Below are 12,872 nucleotides of genomic sequence, written 5' to 3'. Positions count from 1 at the left end.
CAGATCAGAAAGTGGCCAGCCTCTTTAAATGACAATTCAGTTGGAGGTCTTTTCACCCAAGAAGAACCGTTTCGGTAACTTCTCCTGCGCAGTATTCGACCACCGGTAGACTCTGATCTGCAGCTGTCAGGGAATTTTCCGGCTCAAAGGACCAAACTGTTAAATAAAATCAAGAATTCAATACACAGGAGGTTCAGATTCAAAAGTTTACTGGTGTACACCAGGAGGCAAAAAACGTACAAGTACAGAATTTTGTCTGACATGAAACAGGAAGCACACAATTTTATATAGGTTTAACATTCAAGCTATGCCCACCTTATTGACGTGATATGTCACAGGGCATCTACATCACTTTAGCTTACAGTCTTCTATTCATTAAATCTGCTGATGCTGTATATTTAAAAAAACTTTTCCTCTGGTTACAATACGGCCTTGCTATCCAGCTGGTCAGACATAATGTCTTTCTGTAAAGTTACTTCTTTAAGGTTTCATATCAGTTCGAATACAATGGTAGATTCAGTCTTTTAATACACATCTTTGTTCTCTGTTACACTTTCTCACACAGCTGCGTGCTATCTCAATAATACATGTACAAGGCCAAAATCATCCCAGCAGGAAAGAGCAGAAGATTTCATTATTTTACACATTTAATTTCCTGACCCAGCAGATAATCACTTGTGAAAAGCATAAACATTAAAACTTGCTAAGCTAGCATTCTGCCAGGGTCGAAGGTCAGCTTTGCTTCAAGCCACACTGCAGTTTCAAAACTACTTTACATTTAAACATGAATTAATCCTCTCTATTATATGATTAATAGAATAAAATGCATTATATACTACTTTGCTTTTAAACTAGCATTTCTCATGTATTCAAATACACATTTTACTAACATCATTCCACAGTTATTACTGTTGCATTCATCACACTATTGCAGTGTTTTTCTTTCCATACAGGTGGCATCTATATATCCCATTTCTCTAGGTTTTAAACTATGAAAAGGTCCTTTCAAGAACAGACAAAAACAGCACTGGGTAAATGTTCTATTGATCTATTATTTTTTTTAAGTCCACTACTAAGTTCTAACCTCAGCTGCAAACCCCTAAATGGCCTTTATGTATTTATTTATTTATTTATTTTTTACCTCTGCTGAGACAAAATCCTGCAAAATTTTAACAGATCATGGAGGCACTGTGCAGAAATCCTGTCTCATAACACAAATTTACTACTGCAATCAACTAACAGTTTCATGCATGCCATATGTACAACCCCTCATATGTCTTTTGCCTTCACCAGAAACTTGTCAAACAAATCAGTTTGGCTTTGTCTCTTTCTTCAACTCACCGTCCATATTTTGATCTCTTTCTGGTTCCCTGCAGTGAAGTGACACTACTGTTTAACATACCCACCCAGTCTGTTCTGATGCACACTTCCTACTTAGTCTACATAAATCCTTGTCCTTTAAGTGGAAGTGCTTAGCAACTGACTTAGATCTTACCATATCAGCAGGATATATATTCATCCTTCACACAGGTACATACTGTCCTCCAATAAGCTTGGTATGCTGTCCTCTGCATAAAACTGCCCTGAAGTCTTTGTTGAGATTGTTAGTTGCAGGTATATTATTCGTTCAGAATGAAAATGTACCATTCAGTTTTCTTTAAAGAACATATCTTCATAGTACTGATGGATGTTCTTCGTGTTTCACTGTTGCAGTCATCACACTTGGGTTATCCTGCCAGGGGTAGCCCTTAGTCATCCTGAATACCGTTTCCGAACTGAAGTTGAAGTCTGCTAAAGCTAAGTACCCCACTGGGGATCCTTTTTTCTTGCTCTAACTGATGTCAGAAAAAGTTAACAATTGTCTCGCCTGTGGAAAGCAAATACCACACAGAGACTTCCATTCTTACTGCATCACCTGTTTAGGCCCAGACCACGATGTACCTCACTGTTGCTTTTGTGCTTTGTTCAACGCCAGAACTATACATCATCACGCCAGAACTATACATCATCAGGCCCTTATTGTAGCTAAATATTTTCACTTTCGGTCTCCGTATTCCAATATGGCTTCAGTAAGCCATCCGACTACCGATTTTTCAAAAAAATGTAAGGATAAAGACAGAGACAGGCCACACAGGTCCAAAACTGCCAACGATGCTTCCGTTAAGCTAGTCATCAGTTCTCCGGTACTCAGTGAGGTGCTTTCGCAGCCCCTGATGCTTGCCTCTGTGGATTCACAGGCCACTACCAAGACCTGTTCAGAGTACCGTATGCCTCGAGACTCTTCTTTGTCTACGGATCCTGCGAATGTCTCTACCTTGGATGGGTCCAGCGGGTACCGGCTTCCGAGGAAGTTCTTCACACTACCGATACTCGACACAAACCAACAACTTCTTTTGTGTCCAGTTCTTTCTAAAATTACAGAGTTTCTAAGGCCCAGGGTATGAACTACACCTAAAAAAACAATGACCCAAGCTCATGCACCTGCTTCCATGCCTCAGTCTCAAATGCTTAAAATGGTGGAAGACCTTATCATGCTTATTAGGGAAAGCCAGCCTACCCCTTCCAAAAGAAAATAGACTTGTCCCCAGCAGTTTTATCTTGCCAGGAGTCCGATGACTCTGAAGTTTCTGAATATGAAGACATGCAACTCCTATCTGCTTATGTGGATTCAGATGCAGACAAATCCATTCCTTCTGCCTCTCCTCCAAAGGATTTTTCATTTGGTGAAACCCTACATACTTTAAGGGAGCATTTCCAATGGGAATGTCAGGACTACCCTCAGTCCAAAAATAGACTCAGGGAATTTTTAGATTTACCACAGCACAGACCTTTAGCCATTCCTCCTGTCTTGGATGTTGTGGATGATATCTTTATAGAATCCATTTTGACTCCTGACACCCTTCCTCCTGCTCCCAGGAAACCTGACAGGTATTACAGAGTCCCTGATTCTCACAAATTCCTTTTCAAAAATCCTACTGCTGACCCAGAGGTCATCTCCCAAGGACCTAAGGGAATTAAAGCAACCACAGCTAAGAATTCCACCCCCTCGGACAGGGATTCCCGAGCTTTAGACAGATGGGGTAAAAAAAGTATATACCTCTGCAACTCTTGCCATTAGAGCACTAAATTGTCAGTTCCACATGCTGAAATACCAGCAACATACCATGGAACTCCTCAAACAAAAACTATCTACCTTTCCTGCTTGTGCAGAAAATAAAGAATTACAAGAGCTTATGCATTCTGCAAGCCAAGTTACCAAACACACCTTGCAATGTGGCGTTGACACCCTAGAAGCACCTTGCAGGGCAGCAGTCACTGATTCTGTACTTAGAAGGTATGCTTGGCTTAAGGAACAGACCTAGCCAGACCATGTCATATCAAAGCTATTGGACGCACCATTGAACAAAGACAATTTGTTTGGCACCAAGGCAGAAGAGGTCTTAAAACAGATGAAAGAAAAAGCTAAATCTATGCAGACAGTTAAAGACTTCTTACAGGTCCAGCCTCCAATGTTCAGTAGGCATTTCCACTCCAAGCATTGGTCTTTTCCAGCCCCCTCCAGGCCAGCTCAGCCAAGACCTAGGGCAAGCAGACCCCCCCCCAGATAGCAGTCACTGGGATGGAGTTCCTCCACTTCAAAAACAAGGAGTGCTAAGCCACCCCCTTATGGAAAGAACTCACAATGACTCTACACCTCCACCCCTTACCTTATCCCATACAAACAACTGGGCCTCTATTACCAATGACCGATGGGTCCTCAACGTAGTGTCCCAGGGATAAAAATTTTATTTCCACACTCTGCCAACCCCAAAAAAGGTTCCCAGATCCTCCTCCAAACCAGTGGGCAGAGGACAAAAAACAAGTCCATTCCCTGCTCTCCGTGAGGGCAATGCAGCCTGTTCCTGCAGATCAGATAGGCCAAGGTTTGTAATCCAGGAATTTCCTAGTACCCAGAAAAGAGGGCACCTGGTGCCCAATCCTTGATCTATCAATTCTAAACACATTCACTCACCCTCCAGCAGCTTCTTCCTATGCTTTCCAATGATGCTTGGTTGGCCATCCTAGACCTAAAAGAGGCCAACCTACACATCCCAATCAGGGAATCTTGCAGGAAATATCTATGTTTCAGGGCAGGATCTATGCACTTTCAGTTCTCTGTGCTTCCCTTTGGCTTATCCACTGCTCCCAGAGTTTTCACAAAATGCCTGGCTCCAGCCATTGCTTTTTGCAGACAAAGAAATTTTCAAATTTACCCCTACTTAGATGATTCAGCAGACAATCAGGAAAAGCTGTTACAGCATCTGACCTTTGTAAAGGACCTACTGACCTCCCTGGGGTATACTATAAATGAAAAGAAATCAAAACTAGTCCCCACTCAAAAAAATTTATTCCTGGGAGCAAGCCTGGACACAGCATCCCAGATGGCATTCCTTACTCCAGAAAAACAAGCCTACCTGACAGGCTACTTCTCTCAACTAGCCACCAGAACCCAGTTATCCACAAGGAAAATCCTGCAAGCTCTAGAGTTCATGGCCTCCTGCATTCTACACATTCCATATGTCAGACTGCATATGAGGAAACTACAGTGGTACCTAAAAAGCCTTTGGTGTCAACACTTTCAAGACCTGGAAACTGTTATACCTATGATATCCTGTCTAAGGAAAGATTTTCTTTGGTGGGCAGCAGCATGCAACCACAACAAGGGTCTTCCCTTCTCCCAACCCCACACTGCCCTGACCCTCACCACAGATGCATCAAATTATTTCTGGGGTGCACACCAGGATGGCAGGTGCATTCAGGGCCGTTGGAGCCCAAATCAAATACATCTGCATATCAACCAAAAAGAGATGCTAGCTGTTCAGCCTGCTCTGACAGCTTTCAGACCCCTACCCGGGGCCTCTAGTGATCAAAACAGAGAACACCACAGTGATGTACTATATCAACAAGCAGGGAGGAACTCACTCTTATCCTCTCTGCAGGCTCGCCATGACACTTCGGCACATGGCTACAGCTATGCAGATTCACCTGCTAGCACAATTCCTGCCAGGCTCCCTAAACTCTCTGGCAGACAACTTAAGCAGAAATCTGCTAGACCCACATGAGTGGCAGCTAGACCACAGAACCTTCAACCTTGTAACCCAGAAATCGGGCACCTCGATGGTGGACCTCTTTGCCTCCCACAACAATCATCAGCTCAGCAAATTCTGTACCAGGGAACCTCACAGCAAGGCCTGGAAAGTGGATGATCTATCCTTCCAATGGGTAAACCTCTTGATCTATGCATTTCCCCCTCTACCACTACTTTTAAGGGTACTGCTCAAAATAAGGGAGGAAAAACCAAGGGGAATCTTGATTGCCGCAGACTTGTGACACCAGCACTGTTACCCACTGCTGTGCAGCCTATCAGCCCTGCCATCATGGCACCTACCTCAGATCCCAACACTCCTGACCAGGAAGAATGGAGAATTCATGTATCCACAATTTCAGACCCTGAACCTGGCAGTCTGGCTTATTCCTTGACCTCTTCTCCAGCTGCAAGCTTAAGCAAACAAGTCCTGGATGTTATGCATGAAGCCAAATGCCCCAGCACTAGAAGATCCTATGCTGACAAGTGGAAAAGGTTTTGCAGCTGGATCCAGGCTAAAAGAGTTGAAACCGTACAGCCCTCCCTACCTCTCATCCTGGATTACTTAGCAAACCTACTACACAGGGGCCTATCCTTCTCTTCCATTAAAATTAATGCCTCTGCCATCTCTGCTCATTACAGCACAGAGCCGTCTATCTTCTCACACCCTCTCATCAAACAGTTCCTAAGATGGGCTAACAATTTAAGGCCACCCAGAAGAGCTCCTACCCCAGCTTGGGACCTTAAGTTTGTGTTGGAAAAACTCACTCTATCCCCCTTTGAGCCTGCAGCTTCAGCAGAGTTAAAATTCCTCTCTTGGAAAACAGACTTTCTTCTGGCCATCGCTTCAGCTAGAAGAGTTTCAGAGCTACAAACACTCATGGCTGTAGAGCCCTTCATCATTTTCCATGCTGGCAGGGTCTCCCTCAGGACTAATCCAACTTTCATGCCTAAAGTGGTGTCCAGTGTGGCTCTCAACCAATTCATTTGCCCACTTTTTTCCCTAAGCCACAAAACAAGGGGGAAAGTATTCTGCATTCTCTAGATGTACACAGACAGCTCAGATTCTACCTGGATAGGACTAAATCTTTTAGGAAAACTGACCAATTGCTAGTCAGCTTTGCAGCATGGGCAGAGGGCAAGGCCATATCCAAACAAACAATCTCCAAATGGATAGAACACTGCATCCATTTCTGCTACAAACACCACGGGAAACCGCCCCCTAAAGGGGTCATGACACATTCCACCAGGGCAACATCCATCTCTGTAGCTTTTCTCAGAGGGGTCCCCACCAGGGAAATTCTGGAGGCTGCAACATGGACTTCTGTTCATACCTTCGCCAAGCTTTACCACCTGCCTATCTTTTCCATATCCAGGGCAGGCTTTGCAACCGCAGTCTTGCAGGGCATTCTAGCCAGCACCCAGTCTTCTTGACTGCCTCCGCCCTTTTCTTCAACTTTGTGAATCAACGCAAGTGTGATGACTGCAGCAGTGAAACATTAAGAATATAGTACAGTTGTGTACACTTGCCATAAATGTAGATGTTTGAGTGTATTCACTGTTGCAGCCCTGGTTTCCCACCCTCCACTCCCTTGTCTCTCCCTCTTACTCACTCCTTACAGGGAATTTTTGGTATTTACTTTCTACTGCTGGTGTTCTTCCACCATAACCTAGCACCCTATTTGGGGGCTCCTGACTGTTGAGGCAAGAAAAACTGATGTAATGGCGTCGGCTGCCTGATTTTATACCACTGACGATGTGACGTCAGTCCTGGAGTGACAGCAACCAACACAGAAATACTAAGCCTCTGGTATTCAGGCCAACTGAGGGCTACCCCTGGCAAGATAACCCAAGTGTGATGACTGCAACACTGAATGCACCCAAACATCTACATTTATGGTAAGTGTACACAACTGTACTTTTCTGTTCCATTTTATTAGCATTGTGAACCAGACTGACACTGTGCCAGTCTTCAGCTGACATGCCACACTGACAGAGGGGTTTTATTAAATGTTAATTGGTAATATACAAGTTACTTCTTTGGAAACAGTCATTTATGTCAAGAATTAGGCACTGCAACAAAGCTAGTTTGTTAGGCTTTGATTAATGTTGTGATTTAATATTGTTTTATGCCAATGTACTCCAACATTTTAATCAGATTTTCTCTTAAGAGTTAAAAACTGAAAGAAATAAGCAAAAGGAAACAAAAATCCTTCTCATCTTTCTTTTTTTTCTTTTTTCAGGCAGTAAACAAGAAGAGTTTATCTGTAAAAGACTGCACTGATGATGGGCATGCTATATTTTTGGTAAGTCGAGTGCCTCTTTTGCTCACTACGCCTAGCAAAGCAAACAGTAATTTGTCCTATTGGTTCACCTTCCTTCATTCTTCCTTTTCTGCAGCAGAGTTAGTTTAGGATTTATGTATATTTCATAATTATGAAAGCTTTTAGAGTAAATAAAATGTGCTAAGCTGTCAGTCTGCCATGACGATGATTTATGCAAAGGTTAATTCAGAAAGGTGGGCTGTGGATGCTAGTAACATAAACAAATGTAGAATTCAAACTTAATTCCTACAAGTCAGTAGTAGCATGAAGTAAGAAAAAAGAGATATAATTTGTCATTCAGTTTAATCTGCCTTTAGTTGAGCGTTTAAAAACTTCACATGTTTTCTGCAATAACCAATACCTGTGTTCAGTCATTTCACTGCACGCTGTTTTTTAACTGCAAATCATATCTCTCAACTGTCCAGATTTTTGCCTTTTGAGAGGCATTCAAGTTTCAGACTTCATATATTCCAGAAAATGCATGGTAACACAAAACCTTTGGGGCATTTTCCCCCCATTAATTTGGCTTTGTCCAGATTTTTTATGTTAAGACGTTGAGAGCTATGCTGCAAATTAATATGAAATACCTCAATATAATTCAAATAAGAATTGTCACAGAAATTATGTGTTTTCCCTACCACAATACTGATGGTTTTAAAGAACTATCTTGCATGAAAAGCCCATGGAGACAATCATCATCACTAGTGTGCTCCTGAATGCAATGATCTAGTGGTGTACGGGGGAATCCATACCTTTCTAAACACTGGTGTACCCAAGGTTAAAGGTCATGGAACATATAATCCTGAATAGTATGGCAACATATGGAACACTAAAGGATGCATGAGTCATATTTTGCAAATTATTTAAGCAGCTACAGTAAAATTCTGCTACCAGGAATCACATGCCCATGCATCTATGCTGATGAATAACTGTCACATAAACGAATACTGTTTTAAAGATCAGTCAGATAAAACAAATTATTATACAGAGGGATTTTTAAAAAGAACAATGTTAAAAAGTGATAAGTAATTTATTCTATTAGAAACTTTATTACCAGTACTCTTAACTTGTGTAACACGCTCTGAATTCACTATGCCTGTTAAGAAATTGTGTGACTTTTGTATTTTTTCAGGTATGTACCATACCTCTCAACCTGGAAACATCAAAAATCTGGACAAAGCTCATGAAAGATAGGTACAAAGCCGTACACTGATTAACATAAAATTTGCATACATGGTTGTGTAACCCCACCCACACTGATGGAATTGTGGGATACCAACTTTCAAACACAAACTGAAGAACAGACAACCAAAATATGACACCAGAGTCCCTCTGCAGCCATTCCAATGACCCATTGCTTGGCCAGTTTGCCCCATTTACCATAAACACTAATGTGTGCATACTGCTTTACTTCTACAATGATTATTTGGATTTATTTTTACATTTTATAGCACAATGCGCAAACACTAATAGATATCTGCTAAACAAAGCAATACTGTCTCACAATGAAAATAGACTTGGCATTAAAATTTCTCTGCCCTTGAAACTCACATTCATTGAAACAGCACTGAAATGCACACCACAGCCAAAGAAAATACATCTGGCCAGTGTTGGATAAAGATTACCTTTGGACTGTTTGCAAATCATAGGCCCCTTAGACACAAAACAAGAAACATACATGCGTTCTTTGATACTCTTTCCTGACTTTATTAAATTATATTCTTTGTGTAATACAGCACACTTGACTTAAGTTAGAGTGCATTTTAAATTTATTGTTTGAACATTTTTCCAGTAGGCAGTGAAACAAACTGCATGAACCAACAATGACAAAACTGCCCAGTTCAGAAATTTCCATTATAAAAGTCTACTTACACACACGCACACGCAGTATATATATATATATATATATATATATATATATATATATATATATATATATATATATATATATAAAATTATAGTAGTGTAAGCATAGGAATCTTGCACAGCTTCTCACACTTTTTTTTGCCGGGGGTCAAAAACCAGGGACACATTTTAAACATTGCTTGTATAATTTTGGAAAGTTGCTAGAATAAAATATTGTGTTACTACCATGCATTTCACTGCCAAGGCTTGAACCCAGGACCCTATGCACTACAGTCAGAGCAACATACCACTATGCCAAATCAGCAGTTTCCTGAAAGATAGGAAGACTGAAACTTAAATGGCTATCATTTAGTGAATTCAATTCTCACTTCTCACCATAGCTCTCAACCTCTTAGCACAAAAAACCTGGACAAAGCCAATAATGGGGGAATACAGCCCCAAAATTGGGACAGATTTCAAATACTGATCTTATAAACTTAGAAAATTGCTAGAATAAAAGATTTTGTGTTTCCATTGAAGTCTGAAATGCAAAATGCCTGTCATTATTTAGTGAATTCAATCCTTCAGTCATTTGCCTCAACAGTCCTGAAAACCACAGATTTATTGAGGAACAGAACAAAAATATGAGGCATAAATTCACACATGGTGGTGGCTAGGGACTTTAGGCTCTTTTTATCTGTGCCCAAGGTACAGGGTTTGAGCCTGAGTACCTCTAGCCACCAGGTGTATTTTCACACACACACACACACACACACACACACACACACACACACACACACACACACACACACACACACACACTAATTACTGTATAAATATTAGGCTGGTACTAGCTGGACAGTAGATTCTAGAAGCATGAATACCATTTTGTTTGTATATGTTGTTAAAGAAAATGTGCATGATTTTCCATAAATGACATACTTTTACTTGGGGATGTAGCCAACATTTTCAGAACTGTTCATTAACTTCCAATAATGCACCCATAAAGTGTAGTCCTTCCCCAAACTGGAGAATGTATGTTTCACTATGCAAAGCCTGGAATTCTGATTTTTTTTAAAGTAAATGCAGAACTGTAAACCATGGTAAACATGCTAAACATTTTGCTACTAAAAAGAAATATATTGTTTTAAAAATGTGACATTCTTGGTGTATGCTTACAAACGACAGTGCTTTTAACCTGAAATGTTGATAAAGGACTTTTATCTTATAATGGTCAAGAACTTAAAATAGCAAATGATCATCACCGTCACTTTAGAAAGTGGACTTTTTTTTCATTTCCTACTTACCACTGAAAATGGAATTTACTTCTGAAATTATGCAAAGTGGTAGAAGTACTTTTGAAAATTCTGGGTTTCTAGCAATGTTCCTTGAGACATGTTGAACAAAATATTTCTCATATAGTTATTTCTGATTAATGCAGACTGGCTACTCTTTATATTACATACTTAAAGTATGTTTTGTGGGCTGTAATTTATTGATTCACTGAACAAGAGTTTTACTTAGCAGTATGGCCCTATTCACGAATTTTAAAACATACATTAATATTTTATTATCTCAGAGTTGCACTGTACAGTGTGCATGTCCTTATACCCAGAAATAACTCTGTTCACGATACCTTAAGCAGACTCAGGTCACTGGAAAATACAGAAATAACTCCGTCTCCTTTCACAAGAATACCTTAAAAGCGAAAATACAGAAATAACTCCTATCACAAGAATACCTTAAAAGTATGCTTGCAGCAGCAGTCGTTTCCTTCCCAAGAAGCAAAATCCTTCCCGCTCGCATTCCATTCAGACAGTGAAGCCAGCTGGAAATACGTGTACGTGAGCCTGAGCTCAATTCCGACATACTGACAGAGCTGACATCATCGCGCATGTGATGACGTCAGCACAAAAAGCAAACAAAAAATTTTTAAAAAAAGCTGTGAAAAAATCGGAAATGAAGGGGTGCCACTCAGGAATCATGGCACCCCATTATTTGGAACCCAAAACTTGGTAAAAAATGAGTAATTCTGTATGGTTGGGAGGTACGACATGTACTACCAAGGAACTCCATCCTCCATGGTATGATAATATTGCTTAAGTGAAAATCAACTATATCACACAAATTCTCATAATTGTCAACTGTATATATTGCTGTATACAAAAGGAGGCATCCACGCCACACTTAGTGAAAAGTAGATTTATTTCTCTATGAGATCGAAGGACTTAATCAGTTTTTTCCCATTTCATGTAGACCTGTAACTTGATGGTACTCATTATAGTTACAAGAAAGATAAAGCCATCTATATAGTTCTAAGCACAGTTTAATGAAACTGTTCATTAAACTTAAGTTCTGTGTTTAGCAGAGCTATATTGATAGTTCAAAATAATGGGTTTCTTTAAAAAGAAAGTAAAAACCCAGATCATTTTATAAAACCTGATTGTTGGAAGGGAGACTATACACACATATCATATAAAATGAATGGCAGCTGTTCATTTACCCTTACAAAAAAAAAGATATTTATTTTTTGTATTTATTTTATTGGCATGGGTTTATCATCAACAGTCCAGTAAGAGGAGAAGAAGGAAAAGTTTGTATGCTTATGTATAATTTATAAATGTCATGCATCTGTCAACCTCTCTTTTTTTATAGGCTGCTGTGTGGATTTTAAGTTGTTTCCTTGTGTCATACATCCCCTGTAGTGTTATCAAGGGCAGTCTTCAACAGAGGTCATTACCCCAGTCAGATTTCTCAGTGTGGCTATCACTGCTTATGTGACAGGTGTTTTTTATTATACAAGACACTTCTGTTAGCTTGTACTACTGGGACAGAAAGCCAGAAGCTGGAAGTAGCTAAAGATACAACTTTTTAAAATTGTTTTTCTTTAACTCCTGACAGTTAGCTTTGCCAATATTATCTCCTTCTTCCTTGATGGCTTGAAGGACTGTGTTAACCTTTCTAGTCCAGAGCTGTCCTAATTAGAAACTGTAGGGTCAGACCTCATGTTCCTCAGAGAGGGGAACCATGGGTACCTCTAATGTAGCACCATTCTTGACACTTCAATGGGACATGTTCTCTTTGCTACTGGCGGTCCATGTGCATTCTGCTGAAGCAGGTTCTGCAGTCTTGGTCCAATTACTTATTTAAATGTACAGACACACACCAAACCCAACTATATGACTACTGCTTCGAAGGTCAAGTACATGTCACAAGCCAGAGCTGTGCAGCTCCACGTAGCTTCCCCTAGGTGGTGTAGAGCTGCAGATTTAACCCACTACCACCAAGATAGGTTAGCTGGCATTACCTGGTAACCATCGCCAGGTCAACTCTTTGATGGGATTACTTATCATTTCCTTGGTTATCTGGATCATAGTCAGAGTTTAATCCCTCTTTTAAGTGAAGGTGGCCAGACAACATTGGTTTGGGCAAAGACATTGGACTAGGCAGCAGTAATAATAGACACTAGGCACAGGAATATTGTCTGGAGTCTGGGAAACACAGAAGGTTGTCTGATATTTCTTTTGGCAGCATGCCTTAGTGCCGTCTAATGACTGGACTTTAGGAATCAGGCCTTA

General features: G+C 40.5%; 1 protein-coding gene across 6 annotated transcripts in view; it reads left to right on the top strand.

Annotated features, from left to right (window-relative positions):
- The window catches only part of GRAMD2A (GRAM domain containing 2A), a 797,948-nt gene that overhangs the window by 688,172 nt on the left and 96,904 nt on the right, over positions 1-12,872 (top strand). For all 6 annotated transcript variants that reach the window (XM_044077505.1, XM_044077503.1, XM_044077502.1 and 3 more), the window contains one exon: positions 7,369-7,431. In XM_044077505.1, the coding sequence (XP_043933440.1) occupies positions 7,369-7,431 (63 nt within the window). The remainder of the gene's footprint in view (positions 1-7,368; positions 7,432-12,872) is intronic.

Source organism: Protopterus annectens, chromosome 7.part0 (assembly GCF_019279795.1).
Source record: "Protopterus annectens isolate FY-2018-M chromosome 7.part0, PAN1.0, whole genome shotgun sequence".
NCBI lineage: Eukaryota > Metazoa > Chordata > Ceratodontiformes > Protopteridae > Protopterus > Protopterus annectens.
This window is presented reverse-complemented; position numbering and strand designations above follow the sequence as displayed.